The sequence below is a fragment of the Dermacentor silvarum genome, unplaced genomic scaffold, assembly GCF_013339745.2.
Source record: "Dermacentor silvarum isolate Dsil-2018 unplaced genomic scaffold, BIME_Dsil_1.4 Seq456, whole genome shotgun sequence".
Lineage (NCBI taxonomy): Eukaryota > Metazoa > Arthropoda > Arachnida > Ixodida > Ixodidae > Dermacentor > Dermacentor silvarum.
Window position 1 is genome coordinate 1 of NW_023606262.1, and position 23,303 is coordinate 23,303.

The window sequence follows — 23,303 nt, forward strand, 5'->3', positions numbered from 1 at the left end:
GCGCGTTCTGTGCCGCGCTCCCTTAAGGGCTGAAGTAGGCGTCTCTTTCCTCCTTTACAATCACCATATATGTAGAGCAAACGCCTTCTTCTGACGCACGAAAGGCCGCGGGGGGGGGGGGAGGCAGGGAAGGGAGGCGACGTTTAGCTGCGGCCCAAGTGCCTATTTATATCAGATGCTCCGGCAACAGTCACCAACGCCGCACGCATTTTGTGCGAACGCGGGCAAAACGCCGACGGCGTCGACAACAGTGCTGTGTGTTGCCGGTGCTGCTGCATGTCCAAGTTTGTACAGCGGATAAACTACTATCCTTACTCGTATAGCTCTTACTAGTTGCTATCGCAATTGATGCTTCGCCTGTCGGGTGAAACTGCGACAACTTTTTCACTACGAGCCTGTCTCATTGTTGCGCGAGCAACAGTGCTAAAAGCTGCTTGTTCACCCGAGTACAATTTGCAAAGCAGAACTATACAACGTCTGAAGACTCATTACTTCATAAAAAGATGACCATTTTTTGGCACTTCTTCCAAACGTGCTGAGCGTCTGCAGAAAGCGGCGAAAAGGTTTGTCTCCATGCAACATTCTAAAACAAAGTTATCCATCAAAACACCTTTGAGAATTTGTAATAAGCTCCAAGGCCGTGCGGTTGTCGACTAAGTTTTTACACGAAAGTGTTTTATGCCGGGGTCCACCAAGACTTCACTGACGTATTCCGTCACGGAAATACGTCATAGAACATAATACAAAGAAAGAAACCAGAAGAAAAAGTTCCACAAACATGCAAAATTGGAAATCGAACCCACGACCTCTCGGTCCGCGACGATAGATCGCCGAGCGTTTAACCCATTGCGCCACAAACGCATTTGCAGAGAGCTACACAGACGCGCCTTATATATCTAAACACTCCTCCCTGTACCCGCGCTCTTGCTCGGGCGGTGCCGCCGCCTACGAGCAGAAAAGAGAAGTACGCATTAGACAGTTTTAGCAGAGCGTTCACGGCCCGCTCCGCTCAGACCGTCGTGTCCTAACGATTCGCGCAGAGCCGCTCAGCGGAAACGCAAGCGGGAACGCTAATGCGCGTGGCACAACGCTTATATCGGCAGCGGAACGAAGAACGCTGCCCACGGTCCGCTACGAGCTATTTGAGCGGAGCGTTAGGCTGCGTCTACTGGTTGATTTGTCGTTTTACAGCCACGCTGAGCGCGCGTGGCTGGCGTCTCTGGGAGACGCGCTTGTCAAACAAGCCAAATCAACGCAGTTCCTGCAGCCAACGGTGTGCGTGAAATGTTAGCGGAGCGGAGCGTAAGCAAACGCTCTGCTAAAATGTCTATTTGACACTAACGCGCACCGACAGTGAACGCTTCGGTGGTCTCAGCACTACGACGCCTCGATGCCAGCATTCGAAGGGACGCTGGCATCAAGAAGCACTACCAACGCCACCTAGGTGGCGTTCACCGTACTCAGCATAGCGGAGCGTGGCCTCCGCAATTAGCTCTGAAAATGTTTCTGAAGTTGATCGCGGAGGCTGCAATTACGACGCGTGTACGCGCTGATTTGACTCGGTGACGATTCAGTTACGCTTTGTCTTGCGCGTTGTATTAGTGTGTCAGTTACGTGCTTCGTCTTTCGCGTTGTGCTAGCGTGTGCAGCGTAGTGCAGCTTCCATATGCACGACGTTGCTCATGGTCATCGACGTTGGTAGTCGTGATGGAGGAGACGTGCCACAGGCGTCAGCGTGGGTGCATCAACGCCTAAGGGCGCTTTAGCCACAAAACACCAATAGACATTATATATCAATGTGCAATAAACATTACACTACTTCTGTGAAGACACGTTTCACTTTCGTGTTCTATACCGATTCCTATATAAGAGGGATCAACCCATTCTTTTTTAGCAAAATCAGATCATCATCAGTCTATCATCACATTAGCGAGGTTTCTTTTTTGTCGTTTCCATTTCTGCACACACAACTGCTGTTGAGCGGTTCCTAATTTACTACCATGGAAATTCCGTTAGGTTGCTGCACTGCTGGTCATTTCCTTCCGTTTTATCATCATCAGTTGGATGTAATGAATCCGAATTAAGAAAGACATTACAGCGTAAGTGCGATTAGGGCACATTTTTTTCAGTTTTATTGTATTTTCTTCTTGTCATATGAATTTTCTTCCCCGCATGTGCATGGCTGGCGCTTCATCTGAAGACAAATCAAACCTTAGGCTTTCCGTTTTTCCCCTCACCCCCTCACAAGAAAAATTATTAGTACTGGCTATCACTAACTGCAAAAACAAAAATAATTTTCCTTCGTGCATGGCGCCCAAGAAGAGCGAAATGACTCTACAGAAGATTAAACTTTGCAGCCACAAATTCCATGCATGCTCAGCTGAATACACCAGCAATTCCTAATGATTACAGTTGAAATTGTGTATATTTTCTAATGTTTTTTTAAGCTTTGTGGCATACTTTATTTTGGGCTCTTTTTTGAAAATCACTTAGTGTAACCATCAGAAGAAGAAAGAAATATAAGAATGATCATGGTTCAAAATAACTTTTGACTAACCTATAGCGATAGCCATAGCAAGCAGGGCAGCATGTATACTGTAAACAAAATTACACTTGAAGACGTTGGCAAAACAGAAGACAAGATGGCGCGGATCCCATCTTCCATAGATAAACATGTATCGCCATAACAGTATACATGTTTCATGGGCGAACGCCTACGCAGACGCACCTGCCGTTCGGTGAGGTCCAGAGCCAGGGCGATCTCGTAGCGCCGAAGCCGGGTCAGGTAGTTCCGTTGCGAGAACTCCGCCTCGAGTGTCTCCACTTGGCTGCGGCTGAAGGCGGTGCGTTCCTTGCGCGGCTCCCCTCGGGGCTCCGCTGGACGATGGGCTGCGAGGTGTGACGCTCATCTTACTCAAGCATGCCGCCATTGTCATCCAAAGCATGGCTCATTCCTTATGGACACGTGCTTTGCTGGCATCGGTATCTTTTGGTACGCTGTGCATCACGCCTCGAGTCATTCCATGTCAATTCTCTCACTTCGAACTCTTTCAAGAATCGACTTATCTTACTGATTATTTTCAGAAAATTGTGGTGTGGCATGAAGAGAGTCAGTAGGCTAGATTCTAAACCAGAGCATTATCTGCCTACGTTACCGGAGTGTGACGTGGGCCATCAGTCTTCGCCTCATGTACGCAAGCGAAATATTGTCTTCGACAAAGCGGCCTATAAACACCTATTGTAAAACGATAAGGAAATGCCAGTGAGTGCAGCTGTATGATCCCGGCATAAAACTACACTATAAGCTCTATCACGGCACAAGATTTGTACGCAGGATGTCGATTTATAAGAATTACTAATCCATACACACACTTCCTAATGAAATAGCGATGGTATTCAGCGGCTTCTTAAATTTCTTAAATTTCAACGGGCTAACTCTTTCTCAGGCCCTTGTGTAGTGTCCATTCATGGCAAGTCCTGCACACTGAGTTTGGACCTCTGTGACACAAGGGGTATGGAATAAATAATATATTTAAATGTGTGTTGTACTTCTCTCTGCGTGCACCTATCACCATAATTCTTCTTTCGACAAGCATCAATCGTCGTGTTTGTCCTCATGAGGTCGCTGCATCGGTATTTACGCTATGCGTTCACATAATTTGGTGTTACTATTCTGGCATAGCCGGTGAACGGTCTAGTGCATAAACATAAACGCTGTATTGTGACCTGCTGTAGCCTGTGCGATGCCTGAAATAAACATCGCATGAGACTACACTTTGAACTCGATGAAAACAAACACACTTGCACACCTGCCGTGGTTGCTTAGTGGCTATGGTGTGGGCTGCTAAACACGTGGTCGCGGGATCAAATCCCGGCCACGGCGGCCACATTTCGATGGGGGAGAAATGCGAGAACACCCATGTACTTAGACTTAAAGAACCCCTGATGGCCAAACTTATTCCGGGGTCCCCCTTTACGGCATGCCTCGTGATCAAATCGTGGTTTTGGCACGTAAAACCCCATAATTTAATTTACTTATTTTTTTACACTTGCACACATCATATTTAGCTGTATAGAATTTATTTAACAGCTGAAATAAAGCTTCTCCTCGAGCAAAGCGGTGGATCTGCGTTTTTTTCGGTATTTCTATTACAGAAGACAACAGGTAATCTACCCGTGGTAACCCTGGCATCATGGCTGGTTGAATTTATGCTGTTTCAACTGTAAAAAAAATCTCGCCCGTTGGTTGCCGCTATTTTTCCCCCTCATTGCATAACCAGGGCTCCACTGTGGCAGCCTTGATGCCCCGATGCAGGTATGTACCATGGTGCGGTTTAATAGCTTGTTATGTACGCCTGATATCACGTACCGTCTGTCGCTTTTGATTGAAAAGATGCCCACATCCGCTGCTATGCCGTTGGATGCCGCTGGATAACACTTCCAATGCTAGTTCTGGTACACTTCGACAAATGCAAGTGGAATTGGGAACGGCTACCGCCATATCCGAATGGTAGAGCATCGGACGTCCAGTGTAGGAGATGTGCGCTTGATGCTTTCTTCGGGAACCATCCTGGACTTTCCTAACCATGACAGTCTTGCCGAATAGCTTAATACAAGATATAAGGAGTCGGCGTATACGCATGTCCATTTGAACTACCCTTACAGATGTGCCGGTGGTCGTCTTTGTTCTCTATGGAATGACGCAACGAATCGGCAAGTTATCTCTTTCATACGGCAACTATATTGCATCTCTTTCAGACGCACGTGCTTTAGCGGAAAGCGTATGTGGACTCCGAAGAAGTAAATTCTGTGATCGGCGGAGGCGTTGTGTCGTGTTTGTCCACTAGGGTGCTGCGATAGTACCACCTCTCTTCGTTTATGGTCTTGACATGCCGCCATTGTGGTACACACGCCATGCAGCCCATGGAGCCGCACAGTTTCGTGCAATTGTGAAGCAACTAGAATTCAAATTCTGGATGCGCTCTAAGGGCGCGATCCATTTTCCACGGCGTGTAAAGGTGGAACTGTGCCCCCACTTCGCTGCCAAGTCTATAGAGCACACCATGGCAGGGAGTCCATTTCGCTTGTATGTCGATTTGCAGCCAAGCCGAATGCGCGTCACTCGAGCCGCTGGGAGGCGCGTTTTCGAAAAAGCAAAACTGGTCGCATTTCTTTGAATTGCCTGAGTACGCAAAAAGTTAGCGGAGTGGAATGTGAGTGACGCTCAGCTACAGCTCACTAATAAACACGTCCATTACAGGCGCCACCAACACTCAAAATATTACCGTACTTTCCGTTCTTACCTCGACGATTTAAGTTGTGTGTGTCGTTTTTCAGCGGTACCATTTTGCATGGGCCTCTCACTTATTTATTCGCCTGCATGCTAACACCAAATGAGTTGGATGCACAGGGAGATGTCAAAGCAGCGACTTCACGAGGTCAGACGCGATTAATGATGCTTGTCGAAGGAAGGATGGGGTTGAGGAGGTGTGTGTACTATACGTATTGTACGTGCATATCTAAATACGCCGGGGCACTCTATATCCGTTGCGTGACAGCCGCATGTACCCATTCTGGAAGATTGGCCAAGAATGAACACAAAGATCAGAGATAGCCCAATATAAAAAATTGAAAGAGACCGTTGAATATTGCGCACTATGCATACGAATTCTTTGTACCTTAGAGAATTCAATGAGTGGACATTATACACACAGATTTCATTTTGTGATGTATTACATGGAACCGAGATTCGCTCGCTGCTGGTACGTTATGCGTCAATGCTATTTTACATGCGGAAAAGGAAGCCACCCAATACTAGCATGAAGCTATACAATGGTGTCCCACACAAGTTTCTGAGCAAGAAATCGTCACAGTTAAATGGAAATGCGTCCTTGTCCGGAAAGCGAACTCGGCACCTCGTTTCCGGGCCGATCACTTTACTGTCTACGCCAACCATGAGTCTACTAGGTGGCAGTGCGAGGACAAAACAATCGACAACTCAAAACCTAGGGACAGCGAACATGACAAGCGAGTTCACCGAAAGTCCGCAAGGCGAAGGAAGTTTCATGAAACATAAAATTATATCCAGGCATTCTTCCGCTATAGTGAACATGCAGAAGCATGTCGAATATAGCACAGGAAGGGAAAGGAGCTAATAGGACAAATTATTGCAGCTAATTGTATTAAATAGAAGCGTAATCCCATTTATGATGTCTGCACGCTTCCTTCTGTAGATAATCCTCATTTCAATAACCCAAAAAAGGATGTCTTTCAACAATAGCCCTAAACACTACAGGGAAAGCTTGAAGACTGGCACTGAAGCACAAAATAACAGGCCGTTTGGCTGCATGACGTTCGCAGAACAACGAGGCAAGTGTCAAGACCATAGTCAACCTTAAGGCACTGATAGTTAGCCGTTTCTTTTGTTGTCAGGGAACAGAGTTGTCACACGGAACAGGACACTCTCGTTTTATGGAATTGCGGCGCTCACTTGCTGTATCATCATGGGCGCTGGGCGTAGAATGAGTAAATGCCGCTCCACCAGCGCTGTCCCTGCTGCATCCAGAGCACTCCAGAAAGAGGAACCCGGGAACCTCACGTCTCCAGTCCTGCGCACAGAAACAAGTACCGCTACAAGCAACTTCTGATGCAAGGAAATGACGGGTATGACCAGACACTGTGACACCATGTGGCGCCCACAGACGTTGCCCTCAGTTTATTTCCACTCTCTTCACCCCCCGCGTTGGCCCCGATGTACAGGTTAATCACGGAATTAAATTCTCAGGGCATCATAACACTGCAGAATTTTACGTCCAGTCATGAGGTGGTGAGGGCCGGCGTACTAAAATAAGACGGTTTACGCAAGGACCCGCAATATCACAGATACCAAAGTTATAGTGATAAAGGGGAATGCTCACGGTCATGAAGGTGGTACTTCATTTTTGCCTTAGAAGATCATGGACACCAAATTTCAAAATCGAGATGTTTGTGTTGTTTGATCAATTTCCTTGGGTTCATAGGTACTCTTGACCTGTTGATGGAGAAGTGATTGCCAACTTTTTCTTGATATGATTTCAAAGTCAGTGTGAGCCACTGATCACAAACTGTCCCACCTCGCAACATCATCGGTGTATGATGCATTTAATGGCGCCGCGGGCTCTGTGCACATGTGACGTTCTGGCGGCTCCGCGAGTATTGTCGATGTCATAGATCCGGAAGCCTACGTTTGGATGGGCATTGCTTCTTCGCTTCTCTGCCGGGCTGGTCGTCCACTCGCGTCTAAAGACAGAGATGGTACGACACGACGTCCAACTTGCACCAACAGCCCCACCATACTTCGAACAAGTTCCGGCAAGAGGGTGCGCTGGACTGGGTGTCAGAAGGAACAGCTCACACGGATTGCGTCAGGCAGCGCCTGCAACAGAGCCGGTGGTGGCCGCTTGATACTCGGTGCGATCACCAAGGCCGATACCTTTGCGTCTACCGTCAAGGCAAAAAAATGGCTACAGTTTGTTTCCGACGCGAAACAGAGACTAGTAAAATGAAGTAATCTTGAAAGACCGCCTGTTCGGCAAAGCAGCACGTGGTACTGAAACACACACGTGATTGAAAGCTGCGATGCGGAAGGCAACTCGTCAATTCGTCAATTCGCACACACCGACCATCTCAGCAAGGAGGCTCGCCTAGCTTACACGTTTGCTCTTCCCACTCATTGCACCTAGAAGACAAGCTGCATTTATTAAACACGACATAATTATACAAACGTTAATCTCGTTCTTAAAAATAAGCCTTCTAATGGACGAGCTGCGGACAGTTAGCAGGTGCCGTCGGATGCAGTGGCCAGTGAGCCTGCTTGCTGCCTTACTGGCTTACAGAAAGCTGGCTTATATGCTTACTGGCTCGATCGGCGACTATCATCGGAGCCGTCAATGGACGGCGCGCCGTTGTGAAGTGCTTGTCCTTCGCCGTGGCGTGCGATCATTCAGAATGCTCGCGTAAAACGAAAGTGCTTCGTGCAAGGATGTTTGTTTTGTCCTTCCTGACGAGCATGCATACATACAGTGACGCTGGATCTGGGCGAAGCTACGTGCCACTCCCTCGCTCACACGCCCGTCGCTTGTGGGACGGGCGTGCGAATAATATCGTCGTCTCCCTCCGGAACCCTTCGCCGCTGTGGGCCGCTGCCTTGCACAGCCCCTGCCCCGGCAATCAACTCTGGGCCCTCCAGCAGGCCCGCGAGGTGGCGGCGAGGCAAGACCTCGACGTCCCCGCGTAGGAGGCCTAAGGCCCCATCGGCGAAAGTTCTGCAGGACTATCAATAAAGTTGTTACCAACCAAATCCAGCAAGCCGGACGGGCATGCGAATAATAACGTCGTATCCAACACGCCGGTGGGAACGCGTCGCACGACGGATGAAACGCGCAGTCGTAACATGCGTCTGAACCGTCTGCACACGCCATCATGACGGGGAATCTGTACTTGGTGTAGCAGTATCCATCGGCGCAAACGGATGGTCCCAGCCGTATCATTTTACCTGCTTCCCCACATGGGGCCCCAACTGGATCAACTTCGTTGCATTAGAGGTCAGAATTATCGAACACCGAATGGCCACCCTCACTTTTGCGACTCCAAGCGCACGCGTATTCATGAACCACTTGACGACTACTTGAATCGCTGTCAGTTTCCGATCCGCTGCTATGTAGGGTTCCAGCGGAAATCTGTTCGCTACATCCATTATGGCAGAGATTTCGAGTTGCGCAAATCCGTCAGCTAGACATAACGATGACGACGACCGCGATTCCGACGGCGATGACATGCAATAGCATGTTCGTGGCTAGTAGATGAATTCTGCAACTGTCACTTAAACAAGCGCGCTCCTCAACATCACTAGTTCGTGAACGCACGTGCAACGCTCAGGTAGCTATAATTTTTGGCGCTTGCTTTGAAGTGGCGCCAGCGCTATTGATGATTAACGTTGTTATCATTCAGTTTTCTCAGGTCGGAGCATTTACGGTTTAATTACGTGGTTATTAGACAAAGATCGATCAGCAAGGAATAAAAGTAGGGGTGTGCGAATAATTCGAAGTTCTAAATACGAATCGACTGGCCTTTGATGTTCGATTGATGCTAGAGCTAAGAATTAACTATTAGAATTTCTCAAATATTTAGTGTTATCAAATATTATAACAGATAAATGTTGTTGCAATCTACAGGGAGAAACACCCATGCAAGTAGAAACTCTTTGCAGTGCTTCTGCAGCAACGAAGCTGCGGCTGCTACGCGTTAGCAGTATTTCCTTCTGTACAGAAGGTTGCAGACATTTAAAGAAATGTATGCCCTCCCGTAAGAAGCCTAAGAAATAGTTGTCTTGATTTAGGCAAAGCAATTTATTATTTTTTCAATCTCAGTATGTCCTGATTCCTTGAAATCGATAAGCTGTGCTGACTATCACACACTTCCTTCGACGGACCCGACACACCTGCATGTGGTGAGGTTTATTTCACCACTGCCATTATCGTGGTGCGCTATTTTTAATCACGTTTCAGTTGTTTCTCAGTTGCCAACTTCCCAGTTATCCTAACATCTAATTACGAACGCTGCTATATGTCCTAATATAAATATCGCAAAAATTCAGGCATTTATAACCAAACGGGTTGCATGCAACCTTTATATTACCACCTGCGCTGTCGTAATATTTAGCGTTTTTTAAGGGATGGGGGGGGGGGGGCGAGGGGGCGCTAGTGCAGAACTGGAAATGTTTGGCGTACTTCGTTCGATATTCTACGTGGACATTTATCGCACATATTCGGACTTGAATCGAAACTTTTGCGATTCGAACACCCTTGCATTCGAGTCGTAAGCAAAATGTTGCGGTCAGTGAAATTTTGAGCGAAGTAGGAAATATTCAAAATCGTTATTATTGAATTGGCGTACACAGAACCAATGAATTCAGGAGGGCAGACTTGCAAAATTTCAAGATGACGGTGTAATTTAGGAGGCACCACTGCTGCGGTACACTTCCTTCGCTCATTTAGCTGCTAATGCCTAAATTACACAGGTATTCAAATTAAAAAGCCGGCAGATCCCCCCCCCCCCCCCCCCCCCTGTGGGAATCGATGTTATGCGAAGCAGTGTGCGGGGAGCCTACCTTGTTAACGAAACGACCATGAGAGCACCACAACATAGGCGGCTTTTTCATGACCTACATGACACGCATGTCATGACATTCAGGTCATGAGTCCTCAGAATTCCCTTTAGCGACGCCTAGGAGAGCTTAAGGAGAAATCCTATAGATATGCTCATGACTATGACTTTAACCATTGACCTTCTGACTTTACTTAGTACCACATCCGAACCCCTTCCGTTGCTTTTTGAGTGTTACTCTTTTTTCGCTGAGTCCTTGTCATTTTTACTGAGTCATGGTCATGACTATGGCATCTACCACCATCCTTCAGTGTTTCCTTCACTTAGGACCCATGTCCGAACCCATTTCAGTGGTTTTTGAGTGTTAATCTTTTTTTTTTGCTCAGTCATTGTCATTTTGATGAATCATGCTCATGACTATGACCTCTACCACCATCCTTTAGTGTTTCCTTCACTTAGTACCCACGTCAGAACCAATTTCAGTGGTTTCTGAGTGTTAATCTTTTTTCGCTGAGTCATTGTAATTTTTGCTGAGTCTTGCTCATGACTATGACGTCTACCATTATCCTTTACGGTTTCATTCACTAAGTACCCACGTCCGAACTCATTTCAGTGGTTTTTGAGTGTTAATGTTTACTTGCTGGGTCATTGTCATTTTAGGCAGCTGTTTTATGACCTACATGACACGCATATCATGAAATTCATGTCAAGACCTATCATTTATGTTCGTCATAGACGTCATGTTGTCATGTTGCTGTTCGTCATAGACGTCATTCGTCATGTTGTCATGCTATGTCAATTTTGGTACCTACCAAGTGGACGAAATGACCATGAGAGCACCAAGACGTAGGCAGCTGTTTCATGACCTACATGACACACGTCATGATACTCATATCATGACCTATCATCTATGTTCGTGATACATTCTTGTCATAGTACGCCAATTTTGGCAACTACAAGTTAACGATACGACCATGGGAGCACCAAGACATAGGCGGCTAGATAGGTAGATAAGCTAAAAGGAAGCTTTAGTTCGGGCCCAATTCTGATGTCGTATAATCAAATGCATGTAAAACGCAGAAATGCTTTTCTGAGGCCACCCCTGGACGTTATTTAATAGAATTTGTTGCATTTGAAATTCAAATTCTAATGATTGTCCCCAGCAGAATTTTTATTGCTGACCTGAATTTTTAAGAAGCACTGCTAAATATTTTTATCTTAGAAATAAGAAATAGCACCACGAAGTTTGCAAATGCGTAACTCTGCACCAAAAACAGACATTGCAGTCCTGTAAACTGCATCTGTTAGAGCATCTAAAGCGGTAAAATGTGGTATACTACTGTAAGCTTACGCGAATTTGTTATAGTGTTTAGAAGAGTATAGAAAAAGTACTATGCACAATTTGTGATATATGTCACAGAGGCGTATAATATACCCATTTTGTCCCCGCATACGTGCATTTAGCTTGCCTCACCGCTTTGACCATTTTGTCTGCTTTAGCGATGAGACGCTCGAAAACATTATCTGTGTCTGCGCGAGCTATCAGGTCGAAACGCAAGTGTTGTGCAGAGTGCTGGACTAAGTGGACAATCGTCCGCTAACGGAACTAAAAGCTTTAGGTAAGTGCTCCGACGGAACATCCGCGCTCAAGGGCTTACTCGCGCTACTAAGGTTCCTGCAGTCTGCGGACCTTCACAATACACTTTAAAAAGGCCGCCCCTACCGCTATAGAGTGCGCGTGGTTTGTTTGTGCTCGTCTCTCTTTCTTTCTGTCCCCCCTTCCACTCTCTTTCTCTTTTTGTCCCCCTACTCCTTCCCTCCGTGCAGGGTAGCCAACCGGAACTACCTCTGGTTAACCTCCTTGCCTTTCTAAGCATTCTTTCTCTCTTGTCCGCTTTACAAATGATAATAAACGTACTTTTCAGAATTTTGATATCATTTCTCACTGCTCAGGTAGACCTTTGTAAACTTGATAGTTTAGTTTGTCTAAATTTTAGACTTTTCATCAATTTTTATTCAAACACTGAAGATATAAATTGAAAATCTGCTTAGAACAGACCCTAGATTGTAACTTTATTTTTAATGCAAGAAACCTAATAACATTCACTGCAGTGGTTACAGAGAAAAACGATTTCTCATTTTCATTCCATTTATATGACCCCAAGATGCTGCTCATGATGAGCGATAGATGAGCCCACTTGTTCGCGGACAAAGCAAGTTCCCAATGTTTGGAAACTTTTTTTAGAGTGTATTAATCCTAACTTTAACTAGAAGGGTCTGTCTGACGTATGGTGTAGCGCTCTCAAAAGGCCACTGCAACATTTCGAATAGAGCAGGCAAATTTTCGCGATCTGAATGGGCGATGTTGAGGGTAAGAGACGTACTGATTCGCTGCATGCAGCTAGCCATTAACTTACAATCTCTCCGGCGGCTGTCGAAATCCACCTTTTCCGGCATTTTCTAACCAACGTAAGGAATGGCGTTACGTGAAGCGCCTTGACATATCGATGCCACTCCATCGAAGTACCGATGAGTTGAGGGGAACTGGGAAAATAAAAACATTGCACTGATACACTCTAAAAAAAAAGGGAGTGAGAAGGGAGCAACGGGCTCTGTTCCTCCTTCAGGCCAGCGAGTTCCTCCTTCGAGCAAGGTTCACGCGCTGCGCCCTCTTGCGGCAATCGTAAATGGAGGAACTTTCCTCCCTTAGCGCGAGCACCCCGGGACCTGAAAATGAGTTGCGCCGTGATCCCGTGTAGCGCATTGCGATTTCATCGGCTGCGACCGATCGGTTCCATCTCTACGAGCACCATAGGCGATCACTTCACCCACTGACTGTGTTTGAGTGCCTTCAATGTGCTGCGTGGATACTTCATCGCGCAACGATGCGCATGCGATATCATGAACGTCGGTGGAGGAAGGTTGATCGCAAAACAGGCAAGTTATTTTATTCTCGATCATTGGTATGCGCATACGAATTGCTCTCAGCAATAGGCTATATACATTTTAGACGCAGTCCTGTTAGACAGTATTTACTGCACCGAGATGCAAGCAAGACCTTAAAATGTATTGGTAATCTAGATCTTCTTGCTCATGTAGGGGATAATGCTTAAGGATATTTCTTTTCTTTATTCTCGCGGTACATGCGGCTGTCGTGCGATTATTATTAGTGCGAAAGTGCCTATTAAGTTGCGTTAACAAAAAATAAATATGTGGAAACGCGTACGTGTAATGAAAGCGGTGCAGAAAGTGACCGATAGTATCCCGAAATCGATCGCCACTGAAATTTATAGCCGCAGTGGCTATGGTGCTTTATTTCCTTATGGTCGCGGCTTCGACTCTGGTTCCTGTGGCCGATTGCGGTGGGGGCGGAATTTGAAAGCAACTGTAGTCTCTTGTCAAGTTTGTATGCAAATTGTAACATATTATTCTACAGCTATTTAACTATATGTTGTTTACGTGGTTCAAAACAAAGGCCAAGTGATCTGATTTGTTTTTCATGCACCATGCTACATCATATTCGGTTTGAAAAAAACTTTGTCCACTTTTTTCAGTGTCATGCGTTACTGCATTTGAGAATGACATTTTCACAATTCAATTTTTTATTCCTTTTAGAATACATGGCTAACTGGAACAAGCACTGGACCTTTATATGTACATCATCGAAGTGGAAGTTCAGCACATCAAAAGACGCGACTTAATTGCTTCTATAACCTGCATGACTTCTGAAAATAAATACAGACGCCAGAGCCAACCATAAATGACTCAATTGCCAATTTTGTTTACACAACAATTCATTTCTTTTTTCTTTCATAAGCAACTTTCCTGTCATGTTTAGTTGCGTATAAGTTATGTCAACAAACCTTGTCTTAAAAAGTAAGCTGTACTAGTAGCAAGCTGTGATTTTTTTCTCATAAACTGCTCGTAAACCGAAAACCTCATAAGCAGATTATTTACGACGTCGAAGCATTTATAAGCGAGGAAACGGGATTGCAGTAAGAATCGGTGAAGCACATGGGTCGCTATTATGCAACTTCAGCAGAAAAGCACAGGTGCACATGATGATCATGATTATTTCCGAACGTAATATTTCTCATCGGAAGAAGACGCTTATCAAGATTTTCAATTTCGCATTGAGGCAATAAACTCGCATAACTAAATTCTGCCAACCGGCGCTCAGCAAGCATCAGCACAGGTATTACTGTTGTCGTGGGAGTACCATTTCCTACGTTCACGCATTCTGTGCACACATGGGGAGCACGCACAATACGCGTGTAGTTAGCAAGCACGATTACTTACCTTTCAAACGGTACGACGCGGTCTAAAAGCGCTCTCCAAGTTGCCGGTGCTGCATCGACGATGTTAGTCCCAGCCAGCGCCTCCTCTATTTTTCTAAAAATAAAGGAGACGCTGTCGCAGCATACATGCCGCTGCGTAGTGGACGAGCTCAGGCACGCTAATAATTCGCATGCTTTCTTTGCGCCATGCACCCAACTTTCCGCAACCATGACACAAAGGCAACGCACTACCCGGCACGAAAATCGTTGGTCCACATTTGCCTGGCGCGCCACGCATACGGCGAGTTTGCAGCAAGACACATGCTATCTTCTCGCACTATTATTGAAGCTAACTACGTCACATTTCATTACCGCAAACACAAAAACACACGATCAAACGCTCGCACATCCAACAAGCACGTTGTAGACGGAGGAATGACAACGGCGCCACCTGCACACTAGTGAGGCTGTGGTGGCCTCGGTGATACATGATTAACTAGCCGTGTTGCGCCCAACTATGTTGCGAGACAAAACGGTTAGTTCTGTAATGTATTTTCGAGGTCTATAAACGTGCATTCAATGCACTGTACGAGCGTTTTTACTTCCTGCCTAAAAGCGGCCGTCACGTCCTCGAGCCCAGCGGTAGGGTGGCTAGCGTCGCAACGCCGTAGCCACGGGACTACATTAAAACCCTGTAATTAAACCGTTCAAAATTCTGCATCTTTATATTAAAAGGTCTGTGTGCATTGCCTGCACCTGTAATACCAGCTAATACGTTTAGCTTTGTCTTACCAGCAATTGTTTAACTTGGCAGAAAACTGATTTGCATTCCGGCACAATTGGGGGGTCGCATTTCGTGACTATATAAGATCGTACGCAGGTACACAAGGCATGTAAAAAAAAAAAAAAAAAAAAGGTGAACCGTGTCGTTATATGCGAATGTGTGCGAGTTGGTTCTGTCAGTGCTCTATGAATTGTTGTGTCAATGAATCTGATTGATTACGTGTGTGTAAAAAATGTCCATGTATGCTTGTTAATATGACCATGTGTATTATATAAACCGGACAGTGTGACTATGTGCGTGTGTTGTTGATTGTCAAGTGCTCTATGAATTGAATGCGTATGTGTACATTCGAATACTGCTCTAGGTGAATGACCAGTGTAAGCTCAATTAATTAAGTGTTATTAATTAATTAAGTGTTATATTATAATGTCTGCGAATTAATAGAATGTTATATAAGAAATGTGTGTCATAATATTATAATAATACGTTCACACATGTTTCGCGTGTGGGAAAAATCTTTTTGTACATACAATTTTTTAAAATCTTTTATTGCATGTAGCCTCCGAGACCATTGCTCAGTGCGTGCGAATCTCGAAGCCTTGTATTGGTGCCCCTAGTAGCTTCAATCCTAGTTGTTAAGCCTATAGTCGTGTTGCTGGCTTCACTTGCCTGGAGTCGGCCATGTTGGTTTTGGAAAGGGAGTAACAGTTGCTCCCAGCCATGAGGGAGGAAAGTTCCTCCATTTAAAGACGAACATAGGGGACATCGCCGTTCCTCCTTTAAAGGAGCAAGGGTCACTCCTTTTTTTTTTAGAGTGTATAGCCATTCATTATAGGACCTTTTCAAAGATTTCTTCCGGAATGCTTTCCTTGCGAGTTTTTTCCGAAAAACGGTGTTTGAGGATACGTTTTATGAAGGTGCCTTTGGTGTTTTATTTATTTCAGCGAGTGACTTCCAAAGGAATTATCACCTCCTGGTCTCATCTGCTGATAAGTACAGTACTTTTTTTTTCTTTTTTTTTCTTTCAGACAGATTCCCCTTTTAATCTTTGCTTGCTAAGACGTTTAACGTAACCCAAGGAGCGGTATTCGCTCCTTGGGTCCACACACAGCGTCCACCCCTCGCAGTTACCCCGACTTCCCTCCACTTCCGTTCTTCTCTGCTCGGAAGCGGCGTGTAACCCGAGACGGGTCTGCAGGTGCCGGAGTTGCTCCGTCGCATGGCGCGTTTCCCTGTGGCTCCTCTTGTTTTTATCGTGTTACTTTCCAGACCGTAGACATTTCTAAGTGCGAGAGTGCTGGTGCCGTAACTAGTCTCAAGCTACTGGGCCCGTTTCGCGAGGCCAGCCTGATCACACCTGAAAATACTTAAATGCATGCTGTCATTGCGGTGACGATGAAGAACAAAGTAGGGAAAGTGAAAGGGGGCACATAGCCAAACTATTAATCATGATTGTATGTTTATACTCAGAGTACTAGTGTGCCGAAATACAAGTGGCACCCTAGGCACTACGATGAAGCGGCAAGCACAGACACCGATCGTCGAAATTCTGATGCACGGGGACGTGTACAGATCGAGTCCACCAGCTATTTTTTTATTATATGGTTTTTAGGAGATTTTGGCGCCTTTAATTGGCGCCGGCTACTCCTTTTCACATAGAGGTACGAAAAAAAGAAAGAGAGAATTAACCTACACACCTTAAAATTAAATGTCAACTCCAAATCACAATAACACAAAGTCCAGTCACATAAGTGCACTAATACCACACTAATACTGAAAGTCAACTCAGAAACACAGCAACACAAAGTTCAGTCACGAAGGCGCATAAAGTTAAACACAAAATCCAGTCACATAAGTACACTAATGTCACACTAAAACTGAAAGTCCACTCAGAAAAAGGGCACACTAAGTTCAGTCATATAGCTGCACTAAAGTAAACACAAAGTCCGGTCACGTAATTATACTAAAATCACGGCACATAAGATAGCATGGATTCGATTTAAAGGAAGCTACATGAACCCAGCTGTCGAATTGACCATAGAGTGAGTTTATCACAAACACTCTTTTCAATAGTTTCCGAGAATATTTCTCGCTTCTAGAAATCTTTGGAGGGCCATTAACGCTCGACTTTGCAACGAATACGTTGGCCAAGGACCTAATATCTTCCTGAGGCTGAAGGGCCTGCGCTCTAATGTCTCTAAATAACGTGCTAAACGTTGTCTGTGTGTATCGTGTCGCGGACATTGTAACAGAAGATGCTGTACATGAACTAACGCCATGTTTTGGGAATTGCTGATGCCAGCACGAAGTGACGACAAAGCTGCTTGTGAGTCACAAAGGATGACCCATTGGTTCCCTTTTTGCGTTGCGTTTATGTATCCTAACACAGACAATATAGCAAAAAGCTCTGCTGTAGTTGATGATGTCGTGTGAGAAAGTTTAAACGTCTGTATTCGGTTCCATTCTGGAATGACAAAGGCAGCTGTAGAAGAATTTGGTTGACAAGAACCGTCTGTATACGCTTGAATATATCCAGGGTAGTGAATATATATCTGGTACAGCGCCAGTTGTTGGGCTGCTAGCATAAACATGTCTCGTTTGCGAATAATTCCGTCAACCGAAAGTTCAATTTTTGCGGCGACAAATCGCCATGGAGGGTAGGAAATATCTGAGATCCAAAATTCGTTGTGTGGTAGTAGATTTTTTTGCACCTGAATCACAGTATTGATGTTCGCCCTGTCTCTCTCAATAAGTGTAATTGCTAGTGGGTGCCTTTTGAGCTGCACTGAAACGCGAAAGTAGTGTCGACAGGTTTCAACCGTCCTCATAATTGGGAATGGAGGATGACGTGCCTCTGCAATTACTAAGGAACTTGAGGTTGCTCGGGGAACACCTAAGCATACTCTAAGGCTCCTAGCTATTAACCGTTGAAGTCACTCTTCAGATGAACGGGAGATTCCATGCAGAACAGGTGAACAATAAGCTATTTTTTGCTTTATAAGTGCATTATGCACTTTCAGTAGAGAAGAAACAGACCCTCCCCATGTCGTGCCTGCTACGCGGCGAAGAACATTTATTGCTGAGTTTATTTGTTCTTCGAGTGCTTTAATGTGAGCATTCCAAGAAAGTTGTCTGTCTAGTATAACCCCATAAATTTGTGTTGTTTCACTATGTCTAAACGTTGCCCCTTAAGGCACAGCTGAAAGTCTTTTAGGCATCCTCTGGTAAATGGTAGCACAGCCGTCTTACTGTAAGACAGCTCCATTCCTCTTTCTTTTAAGAATTTGTCCACAATGTTTAGGCCTTCCTGCAAAGTTGATTGAACAAGGCTAGCGCATGAACCAGAGGCCCAAATACAAACATCATCCACATATATAGAATAGTGTAGTGCAGGTGGAAGTCACCGTGGTAAATCCGCCATTACACTATTAAAGAGAAACGGGCTTAAGACACTGCCTTGTGGGGGTCCTTGAATAAGATTATGAGAGGAACTTTTTCCTTCGCTTGTTTGAATAAATATTGATCTGCCATTCAAGAAGTTGGATATCCACCGTAGCGTCCTTCCAGAGACTCCCAGTTCTAGCAGACCACACAGTATATGAACATGACTGACTGTGTCGAAGGCTCGCTTAATGTCTAAAAAAACCGCTACTGTGACATTTCCCTTAGCTCGTTCATGTTCAACATAGGTGACGATATCCAAAATTGCATCCATGGTGCATCGCCGCCTTCGAAATCCTGTCATGTGATCTGGAAGTACTTCTGTTTGCTCACACCACCATTGCGGCCTAGTGTCAATCATTTTCTCCGTGACCTTGCACAGACAGCTCGTCAGGCTCACAGGACGAAAAGACTCAAGAGATAGAGGAGTTTTACCAGGCTTCAATATAGGTATCACACGTGCTGTTTTCCAAGAGTCAGGGACATACTCCTTTTTCCACAAGTCATTCAGTAACTCCAAAGGTGCCAATCGACCATTAGGCCCCATGTTTTGCAACATACTGTATGTAATGGAATCTGGACCTGCAGCAGTCTTTGTCTTACAAGACGCAAGTGCACATTTTAGCTTAATCATACAGAATTCATAGTCTAATTGCACATGCTGTGACTGAAAACACGCAATTTTTTTGCCATTTTAACTGAATTTTGAAACTCAGGAAAAGTAATAGAAATGCTTGTTCTAGTTATAATCATGCAGAATTCTTCAGCAATCTCTAATTCTGAAGCATCCCTGGCTATTGAGAGAGCACGAAGTGGTTGTTTGAACAACAGGGCCACTTAATACACGAATTGTCATCCATATTCGAGGAACTGGCGTCAGGGGAGACAACGTATTGCAATATTCACGCCATCTTTTTTTTCCTAATTTTTGTAGTCATCTTCGCATGACTGAGTGGACTTGCTGCGAATTTCTATACGCTTCTATATTTCCACTGCGGCGGTAAGCTCTTTCTGCTCTTCTTCTTATAGCTCTCAAGTGTTCATATTCTCCATCAACTGATGTGTATTCATCAGGAATGGGCACTTGTTTCGTACACAATTTCATTGTTTCTTGTATAACTGATGTGAGTGCCTATACGTCAGTTTCACAATCTACTCGACTGGATAAGTGTTGACGAAAAAGCTGCCAATTTGTTATATCCACGTATCTTCGTTTCGCAGTGCTTTTTAACCGTGGATGTGAAATAAGAATTGGGAAGTGATCACTTCCACGTGTTTCTGCGTCTGTTGTCCACCCAGTATCGGTAACAAGATCATTAGAGCATAGTGTTACGTCTATACAACTGGCATAGCGATATCCACGCATAACTGTCACAGATCCATCATTCAATACTGACAGATTGCATATTTCCGCGGCGCATTGAACAATATTCCCACGTGCATCACAGTGGTTACTCCCCCATGTTACGTTGTGTGCGTTAAAGTCACCACATATGAAAATATTTGATCTTGTGACGCTAAAAATGTTAATAAAATCATCAGTCGTAATACGTCTCGATGCTTGCAGGTTTATGCTTACGATTGTTATACATTTTTTTTGCGAGATATACTTTGCAGGCAACGTATTCAGGAAAATCCGAACTGCTTGATTGAATAAGGTGAGAGGGCAAATCTTTTCGAACGCAGAGCATTGTTCTACTGTTTCCCGATGGACGAGATGATTTATATGTTATGTAATTAGAAATACGAAAATCATCACGTACACCAGCCTCTTGTATGCACAATACAGGGAAGCTGTATTGTGCAACTAACTTGCGAAAATCAGCAGATTTGGATCGAAGGCTATTAGCATTCCACTGAAATATTACGACATTTTCGTAACGACTATTCATAATTGCCATCCGGTAGCACTGATTTGGATAGTTGATTCATTAATGGCTCCATAGACAACAGTGCCTTTACCTCTGGAAGCTTGTTCGCCTGAGGTAGAGCTGTGACAATTGCTCGAATTGCAGCAAACAGGATAGGTAGAATCATCTGTCCAACACTGAGTGACGCGGTGTTATCCTGGAATGTCGATCTTCCGGCCGCCGTTTGCGGTGATCGCTGAGGGGTGTTCTGAGAGGTTCGCTGAGGAGTGCTCTGAGAGGGTCGCTGAGGTTGTCCAAGCTTAGGTCGCTGATATTGTTGTGATGTCTTCAGTGGTGGTAGCGAAATGATGACTCCGCTGTCTCTGGGACTCTTGCCCAGCTGGTTGCTTTAGTGCCGACGCATACGATGGTTGTTTTGATTTCTGTTCAGTTGCTGTAAACTGATGACTTTTCGCTGGGCTTACTGCATCAAGATTCGGAAGAGGCTCCTTGTGTCGTGGTTGTTTCCCATGAATTAGTTCATGTTTGCGTAGCATGGATGCGGCCTTATTGTGTGGACATCCTGAGAAGGAAGCCGTATGGTTACCCATACAATTTGCACATTTAGGCTGTCGTACAGACTTGCATTCAGTGTGCTCATGGTTCCCGGAGCAGATTTTACATCGGCGTGATCCGCGACAGTTTTTTGCCAGGTGTCCAAACCTCTGACAATTATAACACCTCAACGCAGGACCAAGGTACTGTTCCACCGGGTGGCTGGTGAACCCCAAGTGGATTCTCTGAGGCATAGGCTTGTCATCTCTGAAGTGAAGGATTGCACTGTATAAAGAGCGGGATTTAACTGTACCATCCTCCAAACGATAGTATCTTGCTTGGCGGCGGACTGATATTACTCCAAAATCTTTCAAAAGCTCGAGCAGTTGTCCTTCAGTGTATTGAAGTGGCACGTGATGAATCTTCCCGACATTTCGAGTGTACGAAGCCGGTATGTAGGGCTTAACTTGTAGTCCTGCTACTTCCTGTAGTAAAAGCAGTTTTTTCGCCGATGCCACTGAGGCAACAGACACTCAGAAACTGCCGTCTCCGTTTACTCGGAACGACTGCACTTTTTCCTTTGCCGCCGACACAATTTCTGAGGAAACACTATTTGGATTCACTTGCCAAAACGTGTGTCCTTCTTCTGACGGTAGGAATATAACTGGGATTCCTTCACTTCTTTTCTTTTTGTAGGTCCACCAGCTATTTATATGTGAGTCATTGTGCATTCCCGCGTAATCGCTGGTTGTCGCGTCTTTTCGGGAATGTACGCCCCTTTGCGCTTTGCGCGCGCAATTTAATTATTGAATATGATTACGATTGTCAGTATATAACAATGCTGCTGATCTCGCCAGAGATAATACCAGAGAGGGCACATACATGCGTACGATGAAAATGTGGTAGAACGAATATTGAAAAACAGAATACCAATGCAGTGTTATAATAACTATATATTAAGTCAACTGTGACACTGCTGAAAACATAATTACCTAATTACAGTATTAGAACGTAACACGTCAGCAAAACAAAATGAGATCAGCATAATGCGTGGTAGCACAGTCAGTTCATTGTGATGCAAGCACGGATTTTGAGGAAAGTATGAATTGGGACCGCAATTCCGATTACATAAAATTATTTCGCTATAGAATCCGCGACAACATTCGGGAAATTTCGAACACATGTAGGCGTGTCTTGCTACGAACAATTACCCTGTAACAGTGGTTGGGCGGGGAGAAATGGTCCCTTGGAAAAGATAAATGATGGAGTACGTGTGTTTATATTTTACTCGTCCCTCCTATACGTGCTCCAGTATTTGCCACAAATGGAGCTATTTCTACGTTTCTACGGACTCATCGCAGATCGCTTGCAAGAGAGGGACCGCGCGGCCGCCCTCAGTCGCGCCACATGCAGCCGCGTACGCAGTACAGAACACCACCCAGCGGTGTTTACGAGTGGTGGAAGACGGCGCGCACCTTCCCCACCTTGGGAGCGCGAGAACAAGCCGCCATCCTCGGCTCACCCTCGCAAGCTTTTACTCGCGCAAACAGCAAATGACGCTTGACCAGGGTGTTATCGCACTTGGACTTTCTGCGGAGCATCGTGGAGACGCCGACGATGACGGAAATGAGCCTGGAGTGTCCATATGTCCTCTCCATTGCCGGCGATGCCGTCAGTCGAGAGGACTGCGCAAACCTTTTTAACAATCACTTTTCCGCTATGTTTACCCAGGAGGATCATTCCAACATACCTTCACCGACAGAGGTAGATTACCTGTTTATAGAGCCAATCACCATATCCCCTGACGGTACTTCCAGATTAATTAGCGGTCTTGAGCTATCTACGTCCGCTCGTGTAGATGGTATCAACTCTAAGGTTTTGAAGCACACTGTCATTCCTTCTAGTGCTATCTTTTGCCATTTTTTCAGCAATCATTATCGTCAGGCGAAGTACCATATGATTGGAAGCTGGGTAAAGTAATGACTGAATTTATATTCCATAACAAAAGTTCTCTTAACAACTACCGTCCTGTATCTCTTAACTAGTGTCCCTGGTAAGCTTCTTGATCCCATAATTGTATCTAACATTGCACAACACTTAGAAAAAAACGCTTTCTTCTTTCCTAAGCAGCACGGATTTAGAAAAGGTTTTTCGTGTGAAACACAATCACTTGAGTTTACTAATGACCTTCAGGTATCAACTTTGTGTTTATTTTCTGTATTCGTCTTGTACCGCGTCTCTTGTACCGTTACT

The 23,303-nt window shown here is 45.1% G+C and overlaps 1 protein-coding gene across 1 annotated transcript in view; it reads right to left on the reverse strand.

Moving 5' to 3' along the window:
• Window positions 1-2,728: 2,728 nt before the first annotated feature.
• The window catches only part of LOC125941844 (homeobox protein lin-39-like), a gene marked incomplete at its 3' end in the record, with an annotated part of 31,754 nt that continues 11,179 nt past the window's right edge, over window positions 2,729-23,303 (reverse strand). The window contains exons 3-4 of the mRNA XM_049659700.1: window positions 6,491-6,608; window positions 2,729-2,889 (exon numbers count right to left, since the gene is read on the reverse strand). Coding sequence (XP_049515657.1) covers window positions 2,729-2,889; window positions 6,491-6,608 — 279 coding nt within the window. The remainder of the gene's footprint in view (window positions 2,890-6,490; window positions 6,609-23,303) is intronic.